Below are 24,262 nucleotides of genomic sequence, written 5' to 3'. Positions count from 1 at the left end.
CACCATTTTCCCTACAAAGTGCACTACCTTTGTACTGCACTATATAGGGACAATGGTTCCATTTGGGACACAACCAGTTTCATAACAACCCTGTTTCATAACTAACAGAGGCATTCATCTCATGGTGTCTACTGCAGGGAGAGGACAGGGGGATGGGGGATGTCCCTCAGTATTCTCCTCATGGTCTCTACTGCAGGGAGAGGACAGGGGGATGGGGGATGTCCCTCAGTATTCTCCTCATGGTCTCTACTGCAGGGAGAGGACAGGGAGATGTCCCTCAGTATTCTCCTCATGGTCTCTACTGCAGGGAGAGGACAGGGGGATGGGGGGGATGTCCCTCAGTATTCTCCTCATGGTCTCTACTGTAGGGAGAGGACAGGGGGATGGGGGGGATGTCCCTCAGTATTCTCCTCATGGTCTCTCCTGCAGGGAGAGGACAGGGGGATGAGGGGGGGGTGTCCCTCAGTATTCTCCTCATGGTCTCTACTGTAGGGAGAGGACAGGGGGATGGGGGGGGTGTCCCTCAGTATTCTCCTCATGGTCTCTACTGCAGGGAGAGGACAGGGGGATGAGGGATGTCCCTCAGTATTCTCCTCATGGTCTCTACTGTAGGGAGAGGACAGGGAGATGGGGGATGTCCCTCAGTATTCTCCTCATGGTCTCTACTGCAGGGAGAGGACAGGGGGATGAGGGATGTCCCTCAGTATTCTCCTCATGGTCTCTACTGCAGGGAGAGGACAGGGGGATGGGGGATGTCCCTCAGTATTCTCCTCATGGTCTCTACTGCAGGGAAAGGACAGGGGGATGGGGGATGTCCCTCAGTATTATCTTCATGGTCTCTACTGTAGAGGACAGGGGGATGGGGGGGATGTCCCTCAGTATTCTCCTCGTGGTCTCTACTGTAGAGAGAGGACAGGGGGATGGAGGGGATGTCCCTCAGTATTCTCCTCATGGTCTCTACTGCAGGGAGAGGGATGGGGGATGTCCCTCAGTATTCTCCGCATGGTCTCTACTGCAGGGAGAGGGCAGGGAGATGTCCCTCAGTATTCTCCTCATGGTCTCTATTGTAGGGAGAGGACAGGGGGATGGGAGGGGGGGGTGTCCCTCAGTATTCTCCTCATGGTCTCTACTGTAGGGAGAGGACAGGGGGATGGGGGGGATGTCCCTCAGTATTCTCCTCATGGTCTCTACTGTAGAGAGAGGACAGGGGGGTGGGGGGGATGTCCCTCAGTATTCTCCTCATGGTCTCTACTGCAGGGAGAGAGATGGGGGATGTCCCTCAGTATTCTCCTCATGGTCTCTACTGCAGGGAGAGGACAGACAGGGGGGTGGGGGGATGTCCCTCAGTATTCTCCTCATGGTCTCTACTGCAGGGAGAGGACAGGGAGATGTCCCTCAGTATTCTCCTCATGGTCTCTACTGCAGGGAGAGGACAGGGGGATGGGGGATGTCCCGCAGTATTCTCCTCATGGTTTCTACTGCAGGGAGAGGACAGGGGGGTGAGGGGGATGTCCCTCAGTATTCTCCTCATGGTCTCTACTGCAGGGAGAGGACAGGGGGATGGGGGGATGTCCCTCAGTATTCTCCTCATGGTCTCTACTGCAGGGAGAGGACAGGGGGTTGTCAGGATGGGGGCCTTTATTAATGCACACACAGACATGAGACCCAGGGGCCACACACACACACACAAAACACACACACACACAAAATAACAAACATATGCATACAAGCAAGCAGGCAGGCAGGCAGGCAGGCAGGCAGGCACACACACACACACACACACACACACACACACACACACACACACACACACACACACACACACACACACACACACACACACACACAGGTGAACGTCCACACAAACAGTACCTACATTGTACAAAAATAGTGAAGACATCAAAACAATGAAATAACACATATGGAATCATGTAGTATCCAAAAAAGTGTTAAACAAATCAAAATATATTTTATATTTGAGATTCTTCAAAATAGACACCCTTTGCCTTGATGACAGCTTTGGCATTCTCTCAACCAGCTTCATGAGGTAGTCACCTGGAATGCATTTCAATTAACAGGTGTGCCTTGTTAAAAGTGAATTTGCGGAATTTCTTTCCTTCTTAATGCGTTTGAGCCATTCAGTTGTGTTGTGACAAGGTAGGGGTGGTATACCGAAGATAACCCTATTTGGTAAAAGACCAAATCCATATTATGGCAAAAACAGCTCAAATATGCAAAGAGAAATGACAGTCCATTATTAATTTAAGACAGGAAGGTCAGTCAATCTGGAAAGTTCATGAACTTTGAAAGTTTCTTCAAGTCAAGTCGCAAAAACCATCAAGCACTGGCTCTCATGAGGACCACCACAGGAAAGGAAGACCCAGAGTTACCTCTGCTGCAGAGTATAAGTTAATTAGAGTTACCATCCTCAGATATTGCAGCCCAAATATATGCTTCAGTGTTCAAGTAACAGACACATCTCAACATAACTGTTCAGAGGAGACCTTCGTGGTCAAATTACTGCAAAGAAACTACTAAATGACACCAATAAGAAGAAGAGACTTGTTTGGACCAAGAAACACGAGCAATGGACATTAGACCAGTGGAAATCTGGTCCGATGAGACCAAATTTGATATTTTTGGTTCCAACCTCTGTGTCTTTATGAGACGCAGAGTAGGTAAATGGATGATCTCTGCATGTGTCGTTCGATCGTGAAGCATGGAGGAGGAGGTGTGATGGTGTGGGGGGTGCTTTGCTTGTGACTCGGTCTGTGATTTATTTTGAATTCAAGGCACACTTAATCAGCATGGCTACCATAGCCTTCCGCAGCAATAAGCCATCCCATCTGGTTTATTTTTCAACAGGAGAATGACCCACACACCTCCAGGCTGTGTAAGGGCTATTTGACGAAGAAGGAGAGTGATGGAGTGCTGCATCAGATCACCTGGCCTCCAAAATCACACAACCTCAACGCAATTGAGATGGTTTTGGATGAGTTGGACTGCAGAGTGAAGGAAAAGCAGTGCTCAGCATATGTGGGAACTCAATCTAAACTGTTGGAAAAGCATTCCAGGTGAAGCTGGTTGAGAGAATGCCAAGAATGTCATCAATGCAAAGTGTGGCTACTTTGAAGAATCTAAAACATATTTTAATTTGTTTAACACTTTTTTTTGGTTACTACATGATTCCATATGTGTTATTTCATAGTTCTAATGTCTTCAATATTATTGCACAATGAAGAACATAGTAAAAATAAAGAATATCCCTTGAATGAGTAGGTGTGTCCAAACTTTTGACTGGTACTGTATTTATTAAGGATCCCCCACTCATAGATCAAGGAGGCACACACACGCAAACACACAAACTGAGTGCAGTCTGACCGTGGTCTTGCTGATGGACCACTACTGAAGAGGTCAACCCATTCCCCTGAACACTGGATACCAACCATTAAACCAGGCCTTTACGATCACAGGTGCTCACAGTGGCAAACCACTAACTCATTATGGATACACTACAATGTGGCTTAGTCGACTGGACTGCTAGTGCACAGACCTGCTTTAAGAGCAGGGGACTGCAGTAATAGCCCTGTAGAGGAGAGGAAAGCGAGGGATGGAGAGAGAGGAGGTTGATTGATGGCTCTGGTTTTAAGGTCACTTAAGGGGTCCACCCCCCCCACCCCCCCCCCCATGTTAGAGGCTCTCCCCACAGTCCCCATTACGGAAAACCACACACACACACACATTACTGAGGGAAAAAATATAGACAGGCAACGTTGGATGGAGCTCATCGATTTTACAATAAAAACTAATGAAGCAGACAAGACTCGATCGTTACAACACACATGAACACTTGGAGAAACCCAGACACTGTAATTCTTGTAAACAAAGACCCATGCATGGGAACCTGAGGAAAGGCTTCGATACATGGTGTACTGACCTATAGGAAAGAAACTCCTCTCCACCACACCCCTGTTCCAGTGACTGTGTTTTACACATGGCCGTCTGTGGCTGTGGACTAGAGGAAGCATCTCTTTCCCCTGAGGCCCGGTCTCTCCTCTCCTCCCTCCATTTGCTCTGTGACAGCTGTCATCCTGTCAGGACTATGGCAGCGTGAAACTCAAACATGGCCCTGCCCTACCCTGGTCTGTGCTGTCATTCCCACTGGAATACTCGACTGGGGCTTATACTGAACACACGATCCCCACTAGTCACCTGATACAACCAGAAGTGGACTGGCCACCCCTTGGAGCCTGGTTCCTCTCTTGGTTTCTTCCCGAGGTTCCTGCTTTTTCCTAGCCATGTGCTTCTGCCTCTGAATATTTCTGTTGCAGTTTAAGGCTGCGTATTTGGATATTACTGTGTCCAACATGCAAAAAGGGCTTTAGAAAATATATTTCTTGATTGATTGACAGGTTCTGGAGCATACAAATATGTTGTAGGAAAGAGTATTGTATAGAGAGTGATTCAACTCTGAAGAGCTCAGTCTGTAACATTACTCATCAATTGCTCAGAATTACTCAGAAATGCAGTGAGTGGTTGTCTTGGAAAAAGGTGTATGGCCTTGATAAACACACAAACGCGGCTACACACGCACTCACGCACACACACCCTCAGAGAGATTGCAGTGATTGTTTATGCACCCAATCGGAAAATGTAATTACCTGAACTTTAGAGGAGCGGCGGCAGCCTCCGCGTGAGGAAACACCCGTGGGAGCCATCAGACCAGTGTTTTACAACACACACACACACACACACAGACACAGACACAGGCACAGACACACACACACACACACACACACACACACACACACACACACACACACGGGACAAATAGGTCCCAACTCGCAGTCAGCAAGCACTTCTACCAGTAATAACCATTCTACCTTTTAGGAGATCAGGAGGAGAATTAGGGGGGAGGAAGAGAGAGGAAGAACAGGGATGGGGAGGAAACAAGGAGACAGAAAGAGGATGCAGAAGATAAATAAAGAGGGAAAGTGAGTGAGATGGAGAGAGAGAGCATACTGCTTCCATTCGTCATAGCCAGTAAGCCCAAGCTAGCCAATGCTATTCAGTGTGAATCCAGCTCATTCCCACTTCTGCACCGCACTAAGGGAGACAGGATAACTGACTGTATCAGTGTTGTGGATTAAATCAACATGGTCATCTGAAAATCCTGTAAGAACATCTACTAGCACGGAGTGTGTGTGTGTGTGTGTGTGTGTGTGTGTGTGTGTGTGTGTGTGTGTGTGTGTGTGTGTGTGAGAGAGAGTTAGCCCGAGGCTGTGAAACAGCACTTGAGCTGTCATGTAGGCCGGCCAGTCGATAGCTACAACACAATGAGGGCAGTGGTCCAAATCACCATCAGTCAGCCCAGAGGCTGCCACACACACGCAGGGATACCTAGTCATTTTAAAAAGCCTTGTAAACATTATTATTGTGATGTCTAACTAAGCCGGCTGCATCTAATAATGATTAAAGAATTGAAACACAATACACAGAATACCAGTCAAACATCTAATGCTGTATCTGTATTGAACGATACAGTTGATTCTGTTAGGTTCTTATTTTTCAGAGTAAATAACTCTGGAGAAGCTTAACCAAGTTTAATTCTTCCTAAAGGGTCGCTACAGCTGTAATTCAGACAAAAAAAACATTTCACACAAACACTGATATTTAACCCTTTCTGCTAGGCTGAGTCTCCTCCTCCACACTGAACAGTCAATGCATCCCTGTTGCTAATCAGAACCTTAGTGATATCTGTTCTTTCTCACTTCATCTAACCTGACCTCTACCCCAAAGTGCTCACTCCTCCCCAACTCAAGGCTGTCATGGTGATTGGTACCAGACTGTGTCTCTTCTCCTCCCAGAGGATCCCTGATGGCTAACAATTACATATCCTGACATAATTTAAACGTTATACATTACCCTCTCTCCCTCAGTGACATATCCTGACATAATGCAACGGTTATACATTACCCCCTCTCCCTCAGTGACATTTCCTGACATAATGTAAACGTTATACATTACCTTCTCTCCCTCAGTGACATATCCCGGCATAATGTAAACGTTATACATTACCCCCTCTCCCTCAGTGACATATCTTGACAATGTAACGGTTATACATTACCCCCTCTCCCTCAGTGACATTTCCTGACATAATGTAAACAGTATACATTACCTTCTCTCCCTCAGTGACATATCCTAACATGATACATTACCCTCTCTCCCTCAGTGACATATCCTGACATAATGTAAACATTATACATTACCCTCTCTCCCTCAGTGACATATCCTGACATAATGTAAACGTTATACATTACCCTCTCTCCCTCGGTGACATATCCTGACATAATGTAGACATTATACATTACTCTCTCTCCCTCAGTGCCATATCCTGACATAATGTAAACGTTATACATTACCCTCTCTCCCTCGGTGACATATCCTGACATAATGTAAACATTATACATTACTCTCTCTCCCTCGGTGGCATATCCTGACATAATGTAAACGTTATACATTACCCTCTCTCCCTCAGTGACATATCCTGACATAATGTAAACGTTATACATTACCCTCTCTCCCTCAGTGACATTGTTAGTTTCTAAGCTCACCACTCGTCTCCCCTTATCGTGCCTGCTACATGTAATCGCTTCCCTGCACTCAACACATTCCAAGCTTAGTTGCACCCACTATTTACCTTCCTCCTGTAACCCTTAACTTCTGGTGTCGACCCTCAACCTTAGCACTCCATCAGTGACATGAATAAGTAACATTTCATATTCTCAGAACCCAACAATTCTAATTGATGACTAAACTAAATAACTAGGTAATGCCTGACTGAAAAGTGTGTTTCTCCTTTAGTCGCTGGCTCTGCAACAGTGCCTTAAGTCTCGCTCTCTGTCCAGAGCCATCCGAGCAGCTTGATCACAACCAGCTTGGATTAATGAAACAATGGTAGTAACAGAGCAATATGACCTGCAGGGAGAGAGAGGCTGCTCTCTGGTTCTCTAAGCTAGAGGGGGTGGAAATCAGATATCCAACACTGCTGGACACAACTACAGCTACACGCACACACACCACACACATTACAACATCTCTCAGAGGGCAGCTAAGGGCCTAACATGCACCAGATGTTTGCCTTTCATCTAGGGGACTGTTTTTCTTATTTTTCTCTCTCCCTCTCTCCCTTCCCTTTCTCCATGAGGTGTGTGGAAAAAGTGCAGAGCAATGAGGAATCAATGGCTCTAAAGATCCCTCATGTCTCTGTGGCAAATTACAGTGGCCCTTTCCTGAGCTGTGCCGTTTGAAGAGGGGAACGCTTTCTCTCCTTTCAAATCACTCACTGTTGGCTGGAATGAGGAGAAGTGGCAGCTTTAGAATGTGAGGTGAGCCTCTGTGTCTCTGTACCACATACCAATGGATGTGTGTGAAGTGCCGGAAGGTACTTCACACACATGAAAAGACTCACGTGCACACACACACACACGCACACACAATTTCCACACTGAGAAATGCTTTATTTGATCCAGCGCTACTCAGCACTGCACAACTCAGTCCCAATGGTCTTCTGCTCAAACAGAGAGAACAGGAGGAGAAAGGAGGGCAATGGGTCCTTCTCTTTCTGAGTTTTACTGATCTATTCTCCTAGCTGTTTACTCCTCTATACATCTATTCATCTAAACATGGGAAACACACATCCCTAAAGGGATGTTCAGTGTTGATATTCTCATGACATACCTCCTCCCTCGCTCCCCCCCTCTCCCACACAGTATCAACAGTATGTGCTAAACCGGAGGCAGTAGCTCCATAGTTAACAGACATGTACTGTAGGGTTGTGGCTCAGGCCTGAACGATCATACATACTATAAAAAACATACTGAACACGCAACGTCCTCTAAACTAACAGGAAGAGAAGAGGAGGAGGAAGACACACGAGGAGGGAGAGGATGAAAGGAGAGAAAATATGCATGATGCATTTAGGCCCATAGCCCTATATGGAGGAGGGGAGGGATGGATGGATAAATGGATGAGTGGAAGGATGGATAGAGTAGAGACGGTGTGTGTGTGTGTGTGTGTGTGTGTGTGTGTGTGTGTGTGTGTGTGTGTGTGTGTGTAATGGGATGGGGAGAGGGGAGAATCCTCTAGAGGTGCAGATTAGATCAGTGTTATGACTGCACACACCCTCAGGACACACAGGAGATAAAGATAAACAGATCCCCTCACGTCACCATCTCCTACCTCCCTCCCTCCCTTGGTCTCCCCATCCTACTCAACCTTAGAGTAGGATGGAGAGAAAGGGAGAGACAGAGATGAAGAGAGAGAAAAAGAGACAGTGACAGAAAGGGGTGGTGAAAGAGAGGAGAGGGGGAAGTAGAATAGATCCGTTTCTCTCCACCCTACTCTCCTTTTTACATAGCTTCTTCTCTTTCCCTCCTCCTCTTTCGTTCCCTCTTTCTCTAACTGCATCCAAGTGTCCCGGGGCACTGCACTAAATCACAGTTCTCAATAAAGCTGTCAGCTCCCTCTGCTCCAAAACCCAATAACACTACTCTGTGGTGCTCCACAATACACACATCAATCACTACAGTACCTCCAACACACACATCTATCACACCCATACAATCCCTCCTGGCAACATGCCATACGTGAGGTCCTATTGCAGCTACTTTCTAGGAGGAATTGGTTTAGTGAAACGTGGATAAAATTAAATTGTGTGTGTGTGTGTGTGTGGGGGGGGGGGGGGTTATGGTACTGCGGGAGTTGGAAACTGCAGGTACACTACGAGAGAGAGAGAGAGAGAGAGAGAGAGAGAGAGAGAGAGAGAGAGAGAGAGAGAGAGAGAGAGAGAGAGAGAGAGAGAGAGAGAGAGAGAGAGAGAGAGAGAGAGAGAGAGAGAGAGAGAGAGAGAGAGAGAGAGAGAGAGAGAGAGAGAGAGAGAGAGAGAGAGAGAGATCCACGTTAATACCTCCACTCTGCAGCTCTGTGGTCAAATAAAGGTTGCAGCATTCTGACACGCTGTTCATGTTTGGCCCCTGAATCAGGATGCATTCCCAGTCAGGGAGCCAAGGTTAGCCCTGACAGCTCTCTACCCAGCGGTGTACAGTGGCTGTGTGTGTTTACCATACAAAACAGAGAGTAAGGGTGATAGAAAGAGACAGAGATTTCACTTTTATTTATTATCTAGTTCACTTGCTTTGGCAATGTAAACATACGTTTCCCATGCCAATAAAGCCCATTTAATTGAAATAAAAAATGTAATTGAGATAGAGAGAAAGAGAGAGAGATAGAGGGAGGAGATATGTAGATACAAAGATATACAACTTGTAGGGATCACAGAACTACACTGGCAGGTGTTCTCCTGTTCCCCTACACTGATCTAAGGTCAGTTTCAAGTTTTCCTGAATGGTCAAGGTTACAATTGGGGGAGGGTAAGCGGATCCTAGACCAGTGCTTATGCACAGATACATTAAATGCATGCATGTTACACACCACTGCACACATGCATATGCCATACAGCGTCTATTACACTCTGCAGAAGATGGCAGAGAGAAGGAGAACAAATAGACTCTCTAACTCTCATTTCCTCCCTGTCTGTGTGACGGCTCCTTTATTTGAGCAAGAGAGAGAGAGAGAGAGAGTAAGTCCTTAAATGTTAAGAAAAGAGAGGGAAAGGAGAGAGGGGACAGAGGAAGGATAAAGAGTGAGAGAGAAGAAAGCCAAGGGAAAAGGAGGAGAGGAGGGAAGGAGGTGTACAGGGTTGTACAGGGTTGAGGCATGATGCATGAGGTAAGCTCTCCCTCTGACAATGCAGAGCGGTTTAGCCCAGCCAATGGAATGGCTGAGTATTGGACATAGAGATCGCTCCGTAAGAAAGAAAGAAAAACAACGTTTTCTCCTCTGTAAGGATTCAGGTGTTTTCTCCTAGTCACCACAGCACAGGGATAGGATGTGTACAACACAAAGAATCAAATCAAATGTTATTGGTCACATACACATGGTTGACAGATGTTATTGGTCACATACACATGGTTGACAGATGTTATTGGTCACATACACATGGTTAGCAGATGTTAATGTGAGTGTAGCGAAATGCTTGTGCTTCTAGTTCCAACAGTGCAGCAATATCTAACAGTAATCTAACAATTCCCCAACAACTACCTAGTACACACAAATATAAGTAAGGAATGGAATAAGAATATATACATATAAACCCTGCCGCAGTATGAATCCTCACGTGAGCTGGAGGAGCAGGTGCAGTATGAATCCTCACGTGAGCTGGAGGAGCAGGTGCAGTATGAATCCTCACGTGAGCTGGAGGAGCAGGTGCAGTATGAATCCTCACGTGAGCTGGAGGAGCAGGTGCAGTATGAATCCTCACGTGAGCTGGAGGAGCAGGTGCAGTATGAATCCTCACATGAGCTGGAGGAGCCGGTGCAGTATGAATCCTCACGTGCGCTGGAGGAGCAGGTGCAGTATGAATCCTCACGTGAGCTGGAGGAGCAGGTGCAGTATGAATCCTCACATGAGCTGGAGGAGCCGGTGCAGTATGAATCTTCACGTGAGCTGGAGGAGCAGGTGCAGTATGAATCCTCACATGAGCTGGAGGAGCAGGTGCGGTATGAAACCTCACGTGAGCTGGAGGACCAGGTGGAGTATGAATCCTCACATGAGCTGGAGGAGCAGGTGCGGTATGAATCCTCACGTGAGCTGGAGGAGCAGGTGGAGTATGAATCCTCACATAAGCTGGAGGAGCAGGTGCGGTATGAATCCTCACGTGAGCTGGAGGAGCAGGTGCAGTATGAATCCTCACATGAGCTGGAGGAGCAGATGCAGTATGAATCATCACGTGAGCTGGAGGAGCAGGTGCAGTATAAATCCTCACATGGGCTGGAGGAGCAGGTGCAGTTTGAATCCTCACATGAGCTGGAGGAGCAGGTGCAGTATGAATCCTCACATGAGCTGTAGGAGCAGGCGCAGTATGAATCCTCACATGAGCTGGAGGAGCAGGCGCAGTATGAATCCTCACGTGAGCTGGAGGAGCAGGTGCAGTATGAATCCTCACATGAGCTGGAAGAGGAGGTGCAGTATGCTGGAGGAGCAGGTGCAGTATGAATCCTCACATGAGCTGGAGGAGCAGGTGCAGTATGAATCCTCACATGAGCTGGAGGAGCAGGTGCAGTATGCTGGAGGAGCAGGTGCAGTATGCTGGAGGAGCAGGCGCAGTATGAATCCTCACATGAGCTGGAGGAGCAGGTGCAGTATGCTGGAGGAGCAGGTGCAGTATGAATCCTCACGTGAGCTGGAGGAGCAGATGCAGTATGCTGAAGGAGCAGGTGCAGTATGAATCCTCATGTGAGCTGGAGGAGCAGGTGCAGTATGAATCCTCACGTGAGCTGGATGAGCAGGTGCAGTATGCTGGAGGAGCAGACGCAGTATGAATCCTCGCATGAGCTGGAGGAGCAGGTGCAGTATGAATCCTCACATGAGCTGGAGGAGCAGGTGCAGTATGCTGGAGGAGCAGGTGCAGTATGTATCCTCATGTGAGCTGGAGGAGCAGGTGCAGTATGAATCCTCACATGAGGTGGAAGAGCAGGTGCAGTATGCTGGAGGAGCAGGTGCAGTATGAATCCTCACATGAGCTGGAGGAGCAGGTGCAGTATGAATCCTCACATGAGCTGGAGGAGCAGGTGCAGTATGAATCCTCACATGAGCTGGAGGAGCAGGCGCAGTATGAATCCTCACGTGAGCTGGAGGAGCAGGTGCAGTATGAATCCTCACATGAGCTGGAAGAGCAGGTGCAGTATGCTGGAGGAGCAGGTGCAGTATGAATCCTCACATGAGCTGGAGGAGCAGGTGCAGTATGAATCCTCACATGAGCTGGAGGAGCAGGTGCAGTATGCTGGAGGAGCAGGTGCAGTATGCTGGAGGAGCAGACGCAGTATGAATCCTCACATGAGCTGGAGGAGCAGGTGCAGCATGCTGGAGGAGCAGGTGCAGTATGAATCCTCAAGTGTGCTGAAGGAGCAGGTGCAGTATGCTGGAGGAGCAGGCAGAGTATGAATCCTCACGTGAGCTGGAGGAGCAGATGCAGTATGCTGGAGGAGCAGGTGCAGTATGAATCCTCATGTGAGCTGGAGGAACAGGTGCAGTATGAATCCTCACGTGAGCTGGATGAGCAGGTGCAGTATGCTGGAGGAGCAGACGCAGTATGAATCCTCACATGAGCTGGAGGAGCAGGTGCAGTATGAATCCTCACATGAGCTGGAGGAGCAGGTGCAGTATGCTGGAGGAGCAGGTGCAGTATGTATCCTCATGTGAGCTGGAAGAGCAGGTGCAGTATGCTGGAGGAGCAGGTGCAGTATGAATCCTCACATGAGCTGGAGGAGCAGGTGCAGTATGAATCCTCACATGAGCTGGAGGAGCAGGTGCAGTATGAATCCTCACATGAGCTGGAAGAGCAGGTGCAGTATGCTGGAGGAGCAGGTGCAGTATGAATCCTCACATGAGCTGGAGGAGCAGGTGCAGTATGAATCCTCACATGAGCTGGAGGAGCAGGTGCAGTATGAATCCTCACATGAGCTGGAGGAGCAGGCGCAGTATGAATCCTCACATGAGCTGGAGGAGCAGGCGCAGTATGAATCCTCACGTGAGCTGGAGGAGCAGGTGCAGTATGAATCCTCACATGAGCTGGAAGAGCAGGTGCAGTATGCTGGAGGAGCAGGTGCAGTATGAATCCTCACATGAGCTGGAGGAGCAGGTGCAGTATGCTGGAGGAGCAGGTGCAGTATGCTGGAGAAGCAGGTGCAGTATGAATCCTCACATGAGCTGGAGGAGCAGGTGCAGTATGAATCCTCAAGTGTGCTGGAGGAGCAGGTGCAGTATGCTGGAGGAGCAGGCACAGTATGAATCCTCACGTGAGCTGGAGGATCAGATGCAGTATGGTGGAGGAGCAGGTGCAGTATGAATCCTCATGTGAGCTGGAGGAGCAGGTGCAGTATGAATCCTCACGTGAGCTGGATGAGCAGGTGCAGTATGCTGGAGGAGCAGACGCAGTATGAATCCTCACATGAGCTGGAGGAGCAGGTGCAGTATGAATCCTCACATGAGCTGGAGGAGCAGGTGCAGTATGCTGGAGGAGCAGGTTTAGTATGCTGGAGGAGCAGGTGCAGTATGTATCCTCATGTGAGCTGGAGGAGCAGGTGCAGTATGAATCCTCACGTGAGCTGGAGGAGCAGGTGCAGTATGCTGGAGGAGTTGGCGCAGTATAAATCCTCACGTGAGCTGGAGGAGCAGGTGCAGTATGCTGGAGGAGCAGGGGCAGTATGAATCCTCACATGAGCTGGAGGAGCAGGTGCAGTATGAATCCTCATGTGAGCTGGAGGAGCAGGTGCATTACGAATCCTCACGTGAGCTGGAGGATCAGATGCAGTATGCTGGAGGAGCAGGTGCAGTATGAATCCTCATGTGAGCTGGAGGAGCAGGTGCAGTATGAATCCTCACGTGAGCTGGATGAGCAGGTGCAGTATGCTGGAGGAGCAGACGCAGTATGAAACCTCACATGAGCTGGAGGAGCAGGTGCAGTATGAATCCTCACATGAGCTGGAGGAGGAGGTGCAGTATGCTGGAGGAGCAGGTGCAGTATGTATCCTCATGTGAGCTGGAGGAGCAGGTGCAGTATGAATCCTCATGTGAGCTGGAGGAGCAGGTGCAGTATGCTGGAGGAGCAGGTTTAGTATGCTGGAGGAGCAGGTGCAGTATGTATCCTCATGTGAGCTGGAGGAGCAGGTGCAGTATGAATCCTCACGTGAGCTGGAGGAGCAGGTGCAGTATGCCGGAGGAGTTGGCGCAGTATAAATCCTCACGTGAGCTGGAGGAGCAGGTGCAGTATGCTGGAGGAGCAGGGGCAGTATGAATCCTCACATGAGCTGGAGGAGCAGGTGCAGTATGAATCCTCATGTGAGCTGGAGGAGCAGGTGCAGTACGAATCCTCACATGAGCTGGAGGAGCAGGTGCAGTATGCTGGAGGAGCAGGCGCAGTATGAATCCTCATTTGAGCTGGAGGAGCAGGGACAGTATGAATCCTCACGTGACCTGGAGGAGCAGGTGCAGTATGCATCCAAGTGTGAGCTGATGTGTGCACAGTACATTATTTGCTTTCTTGGTTACGAGTGAGAGGGAGAAAGGGAGAGATAGGACAAACTAATCGATTCATTCAAATCAGAATCCTATGCATTCGAGCTATTCCCTGTAGACGAGAGGATGATAATCAGTTATTCTTTATGAGGCGAGAGAGAGGTATAGGGGCCGTGCTAGTGGACATGGTAAAGTCTCTACTCTGTATCCATCCTCTCTGTTCTGTCTGTCTGGTGCTGAGTGGAGAGCATGACATCACAGAGAGGTAAGAGTAATGAGCCAGTCATTAGTGGTTCATTTCCCCGTGTCGCTCTCTCTCACACCCGCCAAATTAGCCTGCTAATTAATCCAACCCAGATTAGGACACAGAGGGCTGGGCCAAGACATCCCCAACACACACTCACATACATGCATACACGCGTGCACACCCTCCCACACGCACAACTAAAATCCCCAGCAGTGATACATCACCCCCACTGACGACCGTTCCTGAGCCGCACCAGCTCAAAGACATTCATCATGATGACACAGCCTCACACACACACACACACACACACACACACTAATGTTTTCAGCAGATTTTGACATGAACCAGCAAAGTGCGGTCCACCTAACTGAAGACATCATCATACAACCGGCACACACACACACACACACACACACACACACACACACACACACACACACACACACACTCAAATGATTCAGTCAGGTTGAATAAAGGTGAAAAAGGTTAACAAATCTACTGTAGGACATTGCGACCTCCAATGGTACTGATGACACACCTCGGGAGTGCGTCTGTGTAGGTAAACAGAGAGTGTGTCTGTGCAGTTAAACCGAGAGTTCGTCTGTGCAGGTAAACAGAGAATGCATCTGTGTAGGTAAACAGAGAGTGTGTCTGTGCAGGTAAACCGAGAGTGCGCCTGTGCAGGTAAACAGAGAATGCGTCTGTGTAGGTAAACAGAGAGTGTGTCTGTGCAGGTAAACCGAGAGTGCATCTGTGCAGGTAAACAGAGAGTGCGTCTGTGCAGGTAAACCGAGAGTGCGTCTGTGCAGGTAAACCGAGAGTGCGTCTGTGCAGGTAAACCGAGAGTGCGTCTGTGCAGGTAAACCGAGAGTGCGTCTGTGCAGGTAAACCGAGAGTGCGTCTGTGTAGGTAAACCGAGAGTGCGTCTGTGTAGGTAAACCGAGAGTGCGTCTGTGCAGGTAAACCGAGAGTGCGTCTGTGCAGGTAAACCGAGAGTGCGTCTGTGCAGGTAAACCGAGAGTGCGTCTGTGCAGGTAAACCGAGAGTGCGTCTGTGTAGGTAATGAAACACTGGGGCTAAAGGCTTCAATAGACATGTATGTGAACTAGCTACTGTAGTAGACAGAATAGAGAGGCCTCTCTTAGTCCCACTGGGGGAAGAGAAGGTGAGCTTCTCTCTCTGTCCCTCTCTTCCTCCCTCCATCCATCTCCACAGCAGATAAGCCACAATTCAAATCAGAGGCTCCTCTGCTGACCAGAACGGGCTGGCACTAAGCCACATCCTGTCTGACTGGCAACACTCCCTCTTTTTCTCCCTCTTACTCCTTTCTTTCTCCCTCTCTGCTCTCACACCCTCCCTCATTGAGCCTCACATTTTGATTGTACCCCTTTCTCTCTGTCCCTCCGTCTCCCTGTCTCTTTTCCTGCCTCACAATGCCCCACCTCTCACTCACTCCCTGTCCCTTTCACCCTTCCCCCTCCCTCGCTCACCCTACCCACCGTTCTCCCTCTCCGTCCCTCCCTGTGACTCTCCCTTCTATCCCCCTGACACACATTTCTCATGCGATCCCATGTTCTCTGTCACATGAGGTTTCAGCTGTTGGACCCATGATTTGTGTGCTTTCTGAGTGGGAGTGAGGGCTGGAGGGAGTGAGGGCTGGAGGGAGTGGGGGCTGGAAGGAGTGGGGGCTGGAGGGAGTGGGGGCCGGAGGGAGTGAGGGCCGGAGGGAGTGGGGGCCGGAGGGAGTGGGGGCCGGAGGGAGTGGGGGCCGGAGGGAGTGAGGCCCGGAGGGAGTGGGGGCTGGAGGGAGTGAGGGCCGGAGGAAGTGGGGGCTGGAGGGAGTGAGGGCTGGAGGGAGTGGGGGCTGGAGGGAGTGAGGGCTGGAGGGAGTGGGGGCTGGAGGGAGTGAGGGCTGGAGGGAGTGGGGGCTGGAGGGAGTGAGGGCTGGAGGGAGTGGGGGCTGGAGGGAGTCATAGGGGATGATGAATGGGTGTCTGTAGTCAAATACACCCTTTCACTGCTTCATTGAAGGAATGGAGGGATGAAGGAATGGAGGGATGAAGGAATGGAGGGATGAAGGAATGGAGGGATGAAGGAATGGAAGGATGAAGGAATGGAAGGATGAAGGAATGGAGGGATGAAGGAATGGAAGGATGAAGGAATGGAGCAGCTGTCTCTGGGGAGGAGGAGGGGAACGAGGGAGAGAGACTGAACGAGGGAGTTAGTGACCGAGGAGTGAAGTAAAGAAGGAACAACTGGACAGGAGAATAAGTAAGAGGGAAAATGATTTCCCCCGGCCGAGTCCCAATAGTATTTTCCTTTCCTTTTTCCTCATGACGACTGGTCTGGCAGGACATGACAGGTGAAAGCAATGTGATGGAACCTATCCAGTCTGTTGACTTATCTGTGATAATGATGGAAAGGAGATGAGGCCATCTTAGTGTACTGTTGAGCCTCTCAGTGAGAGGTCTGACTGGGTCAGTGTCATGGTTCCTCAGGGCCAGTGAAGTTCTAGTCAAGTCAAACAGATGGGATCCTACACACACAGTCAGTCTGGGGTGAGGGGTCGCACATTTGCCAGAGAGCCCGTTATTAAGAGGACCACTGCCTTAAAGGGGGTATTTTGGGCCGTAGACACTTCCACAACCCCTTGTCCCTTCCATGTTAACAGATCTGAAACCACTGTTAGGCATTACAGTGATGGCTCCATCTAGTTATTTGATAAGCTACTGGAATTAGAGCTCCCACCAGTGTTTTCAAGGTGGTGGGGGCTAGAGGAAGTAGCTAGAGGCCGAACTGGAACGGGGCCGAGAATTCCTCTGGGAGCCAAACTCTGAGTACACTACCATCAGTTCACTAGACTCATGGGGGATCTGCCATTTCAGGCCCATTGAACAACAACAAAAATATAATGGAATAAAATTCTGAGAATGAAAAAAAGTTCATGGAAAAAACATCATCGTCAGGGACTCTAATCTAAAATCCAAATAGAGCCATTAAACAACCTGACACAAATAAATGTGGTGTATGATATTTCATAACAACACATAACTGCTCGGTAACACTTGGGAGCTAGGTAAATTCATAAATAGCTGAGGAATATAACTCCCTAACTGTTATCTGCTGGAGCTGTCCGCCTCTCTGTGACTGGGTGAGAAGCAGCATCGTAGCGAGGCCACAGACAAGTACCCTCCAGTTAAAACCTCCAGATTACCCAGCATTAACGGCACTATGGTGCGGTCCCCGCGGCGGGCAGCAACCCTCAGCCGGCGACAGAAGCTCTTTCCCCACCACCCCCAACCCCTCTCATTATAAATCCAAAGGAGGGTGTGTGAGGTAAAAGGTGGGATGTCACACACTCACACACACACAGTGATATCGTGAACTGTAGCAGGGCCTGGCTACAGCGGCGGGTGGGCAGATAGCACACCCAACTAAATGTCAGGCGAGGAGAGAAAAGACCATTTAAAAACAGGCAGAGCCTTTCAGGGATGGAGGCTGGAGAGAGAGCGAGAGAGCGAGAGAGAAAGTAAAAGCTAGGAAGAGGACGACAGGAGTGAGGGATTGGGGAACGGAGCAGGAATAGAGAAACAGGAATAGAGAAATGGAGTCGCTATGACTTTGAAGGTCTCCCAACTCCCCTTGGTTGTGTGTGTGTGTGTGTGTGTGTGTGTGTGTGTGTGTGTGTGTGTGTGTGTGTGTGTGTGTGTGTGTGTGTGTGTGTGTGTGTGTGTGTGTGTGTGTGTGTGTGTGTGTGTGTGTGTGTGTGTGTGTGTGTGTGTGTGTGAGAGAGAGAGAGAGAGCAGGGGGCGTGCATAAAGGCATAGACACTGATAAATGAGAGGGCGTGTGAATATAATGGACAAGTCAGTGGAGGGAAACAGCTCGATGTCTGATGGGATCAACAGGGTCAGAGTATCTTCAGTCACTGGAACGAGAGGTCACACACACACAAAGGCCATTTGGTGAGGCCCGTTTAAATGTGCAACATTTAACAACGTAATGAGAGAAGTCATGAGATGGCAAAAGAGCTGAGGGAGAAGGAGGAGAGAGGGTGAAGGAGGAGAGAGGGAGAAGGAGAAGAGGGGGGTACATTCTCACCATTAGAACGTGAGCCATCAACAACTAACGCTCTAAGCAGAGGGGACGTAAATGGGACAGGGATTGGGAGCGCGAGTCAGCTGTGCGGGCGGAATAACAGACCGCGATCATTATGTCAGCCTGAAAAACTCCCTTTGTCCCTGTTCTAGGAATTCTGGACTTAAGTGTCTTGTTGTGCACGCAGTATAATCTGATTTCTGTCCCTCTTATAGCAGAACTCGTGCCGCAGACCCCAAATCGAATTTGAACAAGCAGGGAGTTGTTAGTCACTGCACATTCCGATATGGCTTGAATGAGCTTGTGTGTTTTATCCCACAGGTTTTTTTGGGACATTTTAAAAATGCATTTCCTGAAATGCGCAGTTTGACATGACTTAGTATGCCTCTCTTAAGGGGTATTTTGAGGGGTATATAGAGAGGCATTTTCAAATCACAGTATAAGTGAAACGACATGTGCAGGTGGAAACAACTAACTTCCTGCATTTTAATACATTTTGCCATAGTGCAGAGAGAAAAATGTAGTTTATAATGATAGGGCACACATTTTGTCATGAGTCCGAGATAACATTTTGCCATATTAAATGAACTGTCTAGTGAAAATCACACTTTTTTAAAGTTAATATTCTGTTAACTTATACCTAAATGTTGTTGATTCGTATTTGTGGCCAAAGCTTAAATTGGAGGGGAAAAAAACACAACATCAAACTTGTATGCAAACAGACCATTTAAAAAATGCCTGCTATTTCCTTATAGAGGATGATGTCATCCCTCTGAGGAGGATAAACTGGCCAATCAGCGGTCTACTGGAATTAATATTTTTCATGACCAATATAGCCCACACCATTCAAACACAGAAAAGCTACTTTTTTAATATATCCAACATAATAAAACATCTTTGAAGGAAAAATATTTCACTCACATTGTAATTAATTATAGGTCATATTTGATAGAAGTCTGGAAACACTGGACAGTTACTTTAAAGGTTGGCTTCGGGCAAAAACACTCAAAGGCTTTAAACTGTATAACTGACCAATGTACCATCACACTAGGTCATTTAATGTTTTTTTGTGGGGGATGAATAAGATATTTGGCTACAGAATCTCCATTTACCAAATGATATATATTCTGTCCAAAAACACATTATGTGAAATGAAGTCCCCACATTCTGGAGAGGTTAAAGGCTAGCTTCAAGTCACTAGCTTCGCTAGTTATGTTGGCCGCAGCGCGCATGACCAGAATGAAACATCCACGACCCAAAGGCACATCCCATATGTGTTTGAAAATTGAGGAAGAGGAGGAGTTGGACCGTTTTTCGAGCCCAAAGTCGACCGTTAAAGCTAATTTCCTGCGATTCTACTCCTTTTGCCATTGCTTATGGCAGGTTCATATACTATCTGGGAGGGCTAATTATGGGGGGGTCTGTCTACCTGTTCGCATGTCCCTACAATTTCACATATGCACTGATCTATTTCACTATGCAGTCAAATACAGTGTGCAGTGCAAAGCTGCTGTCAATATCCCTTTCACACCGAAGTAGCATAGAGCTAGTCCATACATTAATCATTCTCATATTTGCAAACAAAGATGTGCACAATGACAAAACAATGCACAAGACAGCAGAGCTGGCATGCGCGTTAAATCATTAGCATGTGACACACACCACTGTATTTAGGGATGATTAGAGGGGGAATAGGGAGCCACTCTGACCCGCAACATGTGCACTCACCCTGTCCAAGCAACCCCGCTCCCCACTGCTTAGCCTATCCAAGCGAGACCCTGTGACATTTTAATGAGCGGCTGCCGCTAATATCAAATAAGTTATCCCGTTATTCCGTGCATGTAGCAGCAGGCGAGGAGATACACTAGACAGGCTACATGAACAACAATTTGACGATAGCTGATAAACGACCTTTTTAAAGACGTCGGTCATTCACCAGGATATCATTATAATCTTCATAATGCCGTGCATTCATCATTGTCCTGTCTGTTAGGCAGCGTTATCTTGTGCTTTACTGTCGGGCTCGCAGCAGTCTCGTTTTATTCAACGTCTCTATCGATAACAAATGCCCCACAAACACAAACTAACAGCATCGAATAGTGTAATTGTGAACCAAATCCAGTCTCTCTAAACACGAGCGCAAACATGTCCACATTGGACAGATGTTTTTCATAACCACAACCATAGTCGGAAAAAAGGGAGAGTCGGCAACCCGGAGGAGAACAGGCGAATGACTCACATTCTATCGCCCGGAACCAGCAAGCGGCTCTCCACCATCATATCGGGCAGGAAATCCAGATTGTAGGATGAAGTCATGTTGCCCTGGCTCTGTGTCCCTCCGTGTACAGGCTGAGGATCCGTGCTCTCCTCTCTGCTCTGCCTGACAAGTATACAGTGCGTCGCTCTGCTCTCTCAGCTCTCCCAGTTCGACAACTGCGCCTGGCCGCGGAGACGGAGAGGGGCAGGTGCAAGTGCCAGGGCCTCCCCAAGGCAGTAGACACACACTCGGCAGTTGTCACATTCTCTTCTTCACCCACATTAGTTTTTTTCTGTCTAATCCTGTCTGAAAATCCGCTCTGCTCAGGAAACTATCGGGCTGTGGAATGCAGGTGCTGAGCCGGGAGGCGTGGCGGCCCGGCGCTGCAGCTAATCTGTAACCATTTGATACCGTTACAACATGTGCTAGATACCGTTATACCGGTTATTCCCGTGCATATGGGAACATTAGCAGCCAGTGGCTATTCTTGACAGTATTATATTAGGGTCATTACACGACAAAACTAATGATAGCCTAATAAGTGCAGCAATAAAAGCCCCCCAAAAAATGTGTGCCTTTGCAATATTGAATTGTAGGAGGCTAAACAACATAACTCGATATTTTCTGCCAGAAAGAATGCTTCGGTTTGGTGACCTCTTTTCCATGAGGCGTTAAAAACTCCATGGCCCAGCTGTAATCGATGTATATGATCGAATGCGCAAGGAGACGTGGCTAAGCACACTCATGAAGACGTGGCTAAGCACACTCATGAAGACGTGGCTAAGCACACTCATGAAGACGTGGCTAAGCACACTCATGAAGACGTGACCAAGTACACTCATGAAAACCACATTTTATATGTCTCATCACTCAATAATGTTGGCACTTAACATGGGCCATACAAATGATACATTGTTTAACGCAGCTAGGGCGGTAGGTCGCCTAGCGGTTAAGAGTGTTGGGCCAGTAACCGAAAGGTGGTTCAAATCCGAATCCGTGAGCCGATGAGATTAAACATCTGTCTATGTGCCCTTGAGCAAAGTACTTCACCCTAATTGCTCCTGTAAGTCACTCTGGATAAGAGTGTCTGACAAATATAAAACATAGTATTTATTGTTCAGTAAATGTGTCGATCGTATGGGTGTGGATGAAATAAACAGCATTGGAAGCTGCTGTGCCCCGGAAACGCCTAGGAGTCAAAGCACCCTCTCTGCTCATCCCTCTAGGGAGTAAAAGGAAGACACTATAACAAGAACGACTCTTTCTTGGCAACAGATGAAACTCTCTTGGGGAGAATTGAACAGGAACTGGGTCATGTGGAGCAAAAGAGTGAGCACACAGTGTACAGAGTGCGCCTGTTAGAGTGCAAGGTGGTGTGAGCCCAGGCACAGCTCTAGGGATAGTTCATCTTTTTTTTGTTGCACATAATGATTAAGGTCAGTGTATGGAGGGAGAAAACTGATCCTACATCAGTACTTTAGGGCACTAGGTCCCTGGGGTGCAGACTGTACGTTGCATGTTTTACCACACCTGACCACTATATAGTGAAATAGGTCATAAGTAAACAACATGCTACTATATATAGCAGTATTATATAGGATAGATGAGGTGAAGAGGTCAATGGGACGCAGACCATGGGGGATAGGAGGAGGACGCCGGATTGGCGCACATTCAACAAATTTGATCGAATAAAATTGATTTTTGGTCAAATCCGTCATGATTGATGTATTGTAACAGGCCCTCAATGTGGCTACTAAAGTCTGATATTGATCAACTGTATTTGGTTGTTTTTGCTGCATGACATTTAGGGACTGGATGTTATTTGTAATGAGGGACACCCGGAGAAAATAAGACCTCTCTGAAATGAAAATAGACGGCCCTCCCTTCTGTGAAATATATTGATATCAAGCCTGATCTTCATGATTAATGTTCAAACATGACGTCAAACAGTATCACGATTCTGGTCTACTGCTTCTAAACATGACTCTTGGCTCTCTCAAACTAGCCTTGCACCTCACAGATTGGAGTGGTTTATCCGAACACTCGAACAACAACAGAAAACATGAACCTCCCCTCGACCCAAAATAATAATAATAATAATAATTCAAACAAAGTGGACAGCAGAGAACATACCTACCATATATCCTCAGTCATAGACCACATTACATGGCAAAGTAGCCAGAAGGTTGTGGATTCACAGACCACCGCGGACAAGGACAGGAGTGAAAATATCACGCTTACTCCAAGTTTAGATAGCTGGCAGCTAGACTAACTTACCAATCTAAAAATGCTTTGCTTATGTGGGCTAATTGAGTGACTGCTGATGCACCACCAAATTTAGAAATTGCACCTGGAGTGTTCTATTATTCCAATATTATTCCAACGCTCAACAGTAAGTTGAGACCCCGATTGAGTTCCCCATAAAATTGGTCTGCGGGCCTACAAAAGGGGGTCTGCGGGCCTACAAAAGGGGGGCTGCGGGTCGCATGCGGCCCCGGGTCACCAGTTGCCCATCCATGGCTTATAGTAAAGGCTATGGATCATTAGAATGAGACCACACTAGGCACGCTTGATATTGCACGCCACCCAGCAGAAAATCATGGATGAGGGGCAGCATCAGGCACACATTGCGATATAATAAGAAACTCATTCTCAAACACAGCTAAATGACATTTAATCGATAAGAAATGACATGGCGCTCCCCTGGACTAAATGAAAAAATACTTAACCCTCCCCCTGATTGAAATTGAAATAGTATGCCCTTCCCCCATTTTTCTCCGGGTAACAAGTGTGTACATTTCGACCGCACACTCAGAAATAGTCGCTTTCCAGGTTTAGGAGAAGTGACTGCTAAATGCTAACTCCTGTTCGTATCAGCTGGTTAGCATAGTTAGCATAGAGAAATCGCTGGGGGCAGCCAAAGTCATTTTTAACTGTAAAACAGTTGATTGTGACGATGACATGAACATGTATTTGGGTTGACATCCATACATACTCCAATTTTTACCTCAACATGTGTAAAAAACACATGTAAACAATAGCCTAAATGTAGGCTAATGTTGCTGCGGGGCAATGAGGACATTCGGGATCTTTCCCCCTTGTATTTCCACGGCATTTCCATTCTTTAGGTCGAGGTCCATTGACCTCTTTACCACATCTATGATTATGGAGATTTCAGATATTCTTATGCCGTGAAGGAATGACGTTCTCACAGGACACGTGGGGTGTGTGTTTGCATGTACAGTATGTAGTTGTGGCTGTGTGTGTGTGTGTGTGTGTGTGTGTGTGTGTGTGTGTGTGTGTGTGTGTGTGTGTGTGTGTGTGTGTGTGTGTGTTAGTGTGTGTTAGTGTGTGTGTGTGCGCGCATGCCACATGTGTGTGAATCCGGTGCTATCTTGCAAACCTCCAGACACCTTTTCACTTCCACAGCTGAGATACCAGTGCTAGTGTAAAAGAAACAGGTGCACAGAAGACTTCACCAACCACTTTGGCATTCACACACACTCTCACACACACTTTGCAGT

The 24,262-nt window shown here is 47.9% G+C and overlaps 1 protein-coding gene across 17 annotated transcripts in view; it reads right to left on the bottom strand.

Moving 5' to 3' along the window:
- Positions 1 to 24,262, bottom strand: part of LOC139393327 (CUGBP Elav-like family member 2) — a 225,931-nt gene that overhangs the window by 119,664 nt on the left and 82,005 nt on the right. For 2 of the 17 annotated variants that reach the window (XM_071141909.1, XM_071141914.1), the window contains exon 1: positions 20,721 to 20,866. The exons of 12 other annotated variants lie outside the window; for them this stretch is intronic. In XM_071141909.1, the coding sequence (XP_070998010.1) occupies positions 20,721 to 20,797 (77 nt within the window). In that variant the 5' untranslated portion in view covers positions 20,798 to 20,866. Of the gene's footprint in view, positions 1 to 20,720; positions 20,872 to 24,262 lie in introns of those variants that run through there. 3 more of the 17 variants (XM_071141904.1, XM_071141910.1, XM_071141912.1) reach the window with 2 other exon arrangements.

The sequence above is a fragment of the Oncorhynchus clarkii genome, chromosome 33 (genome assembly GCF_045791955.1).
Source record: "Oncorhynchus clarkii lewisi isolate Uvic-CL-2024 chromosome 33, UVic_Ocla_1.0, whole genome shotgun sequence".
Classification (NCBI taxonomy): Eukaryota; Metazoa; Chordata; class Actinopteri; order Salmoniformes; family Salmonidae; genus Oncorhynchus; species Oncorhynchus clarkii.
Note: the sequence above shows the minus strand (reverse complement) of the source record. Positions and strands in the feature narration are given on the sequence as shown.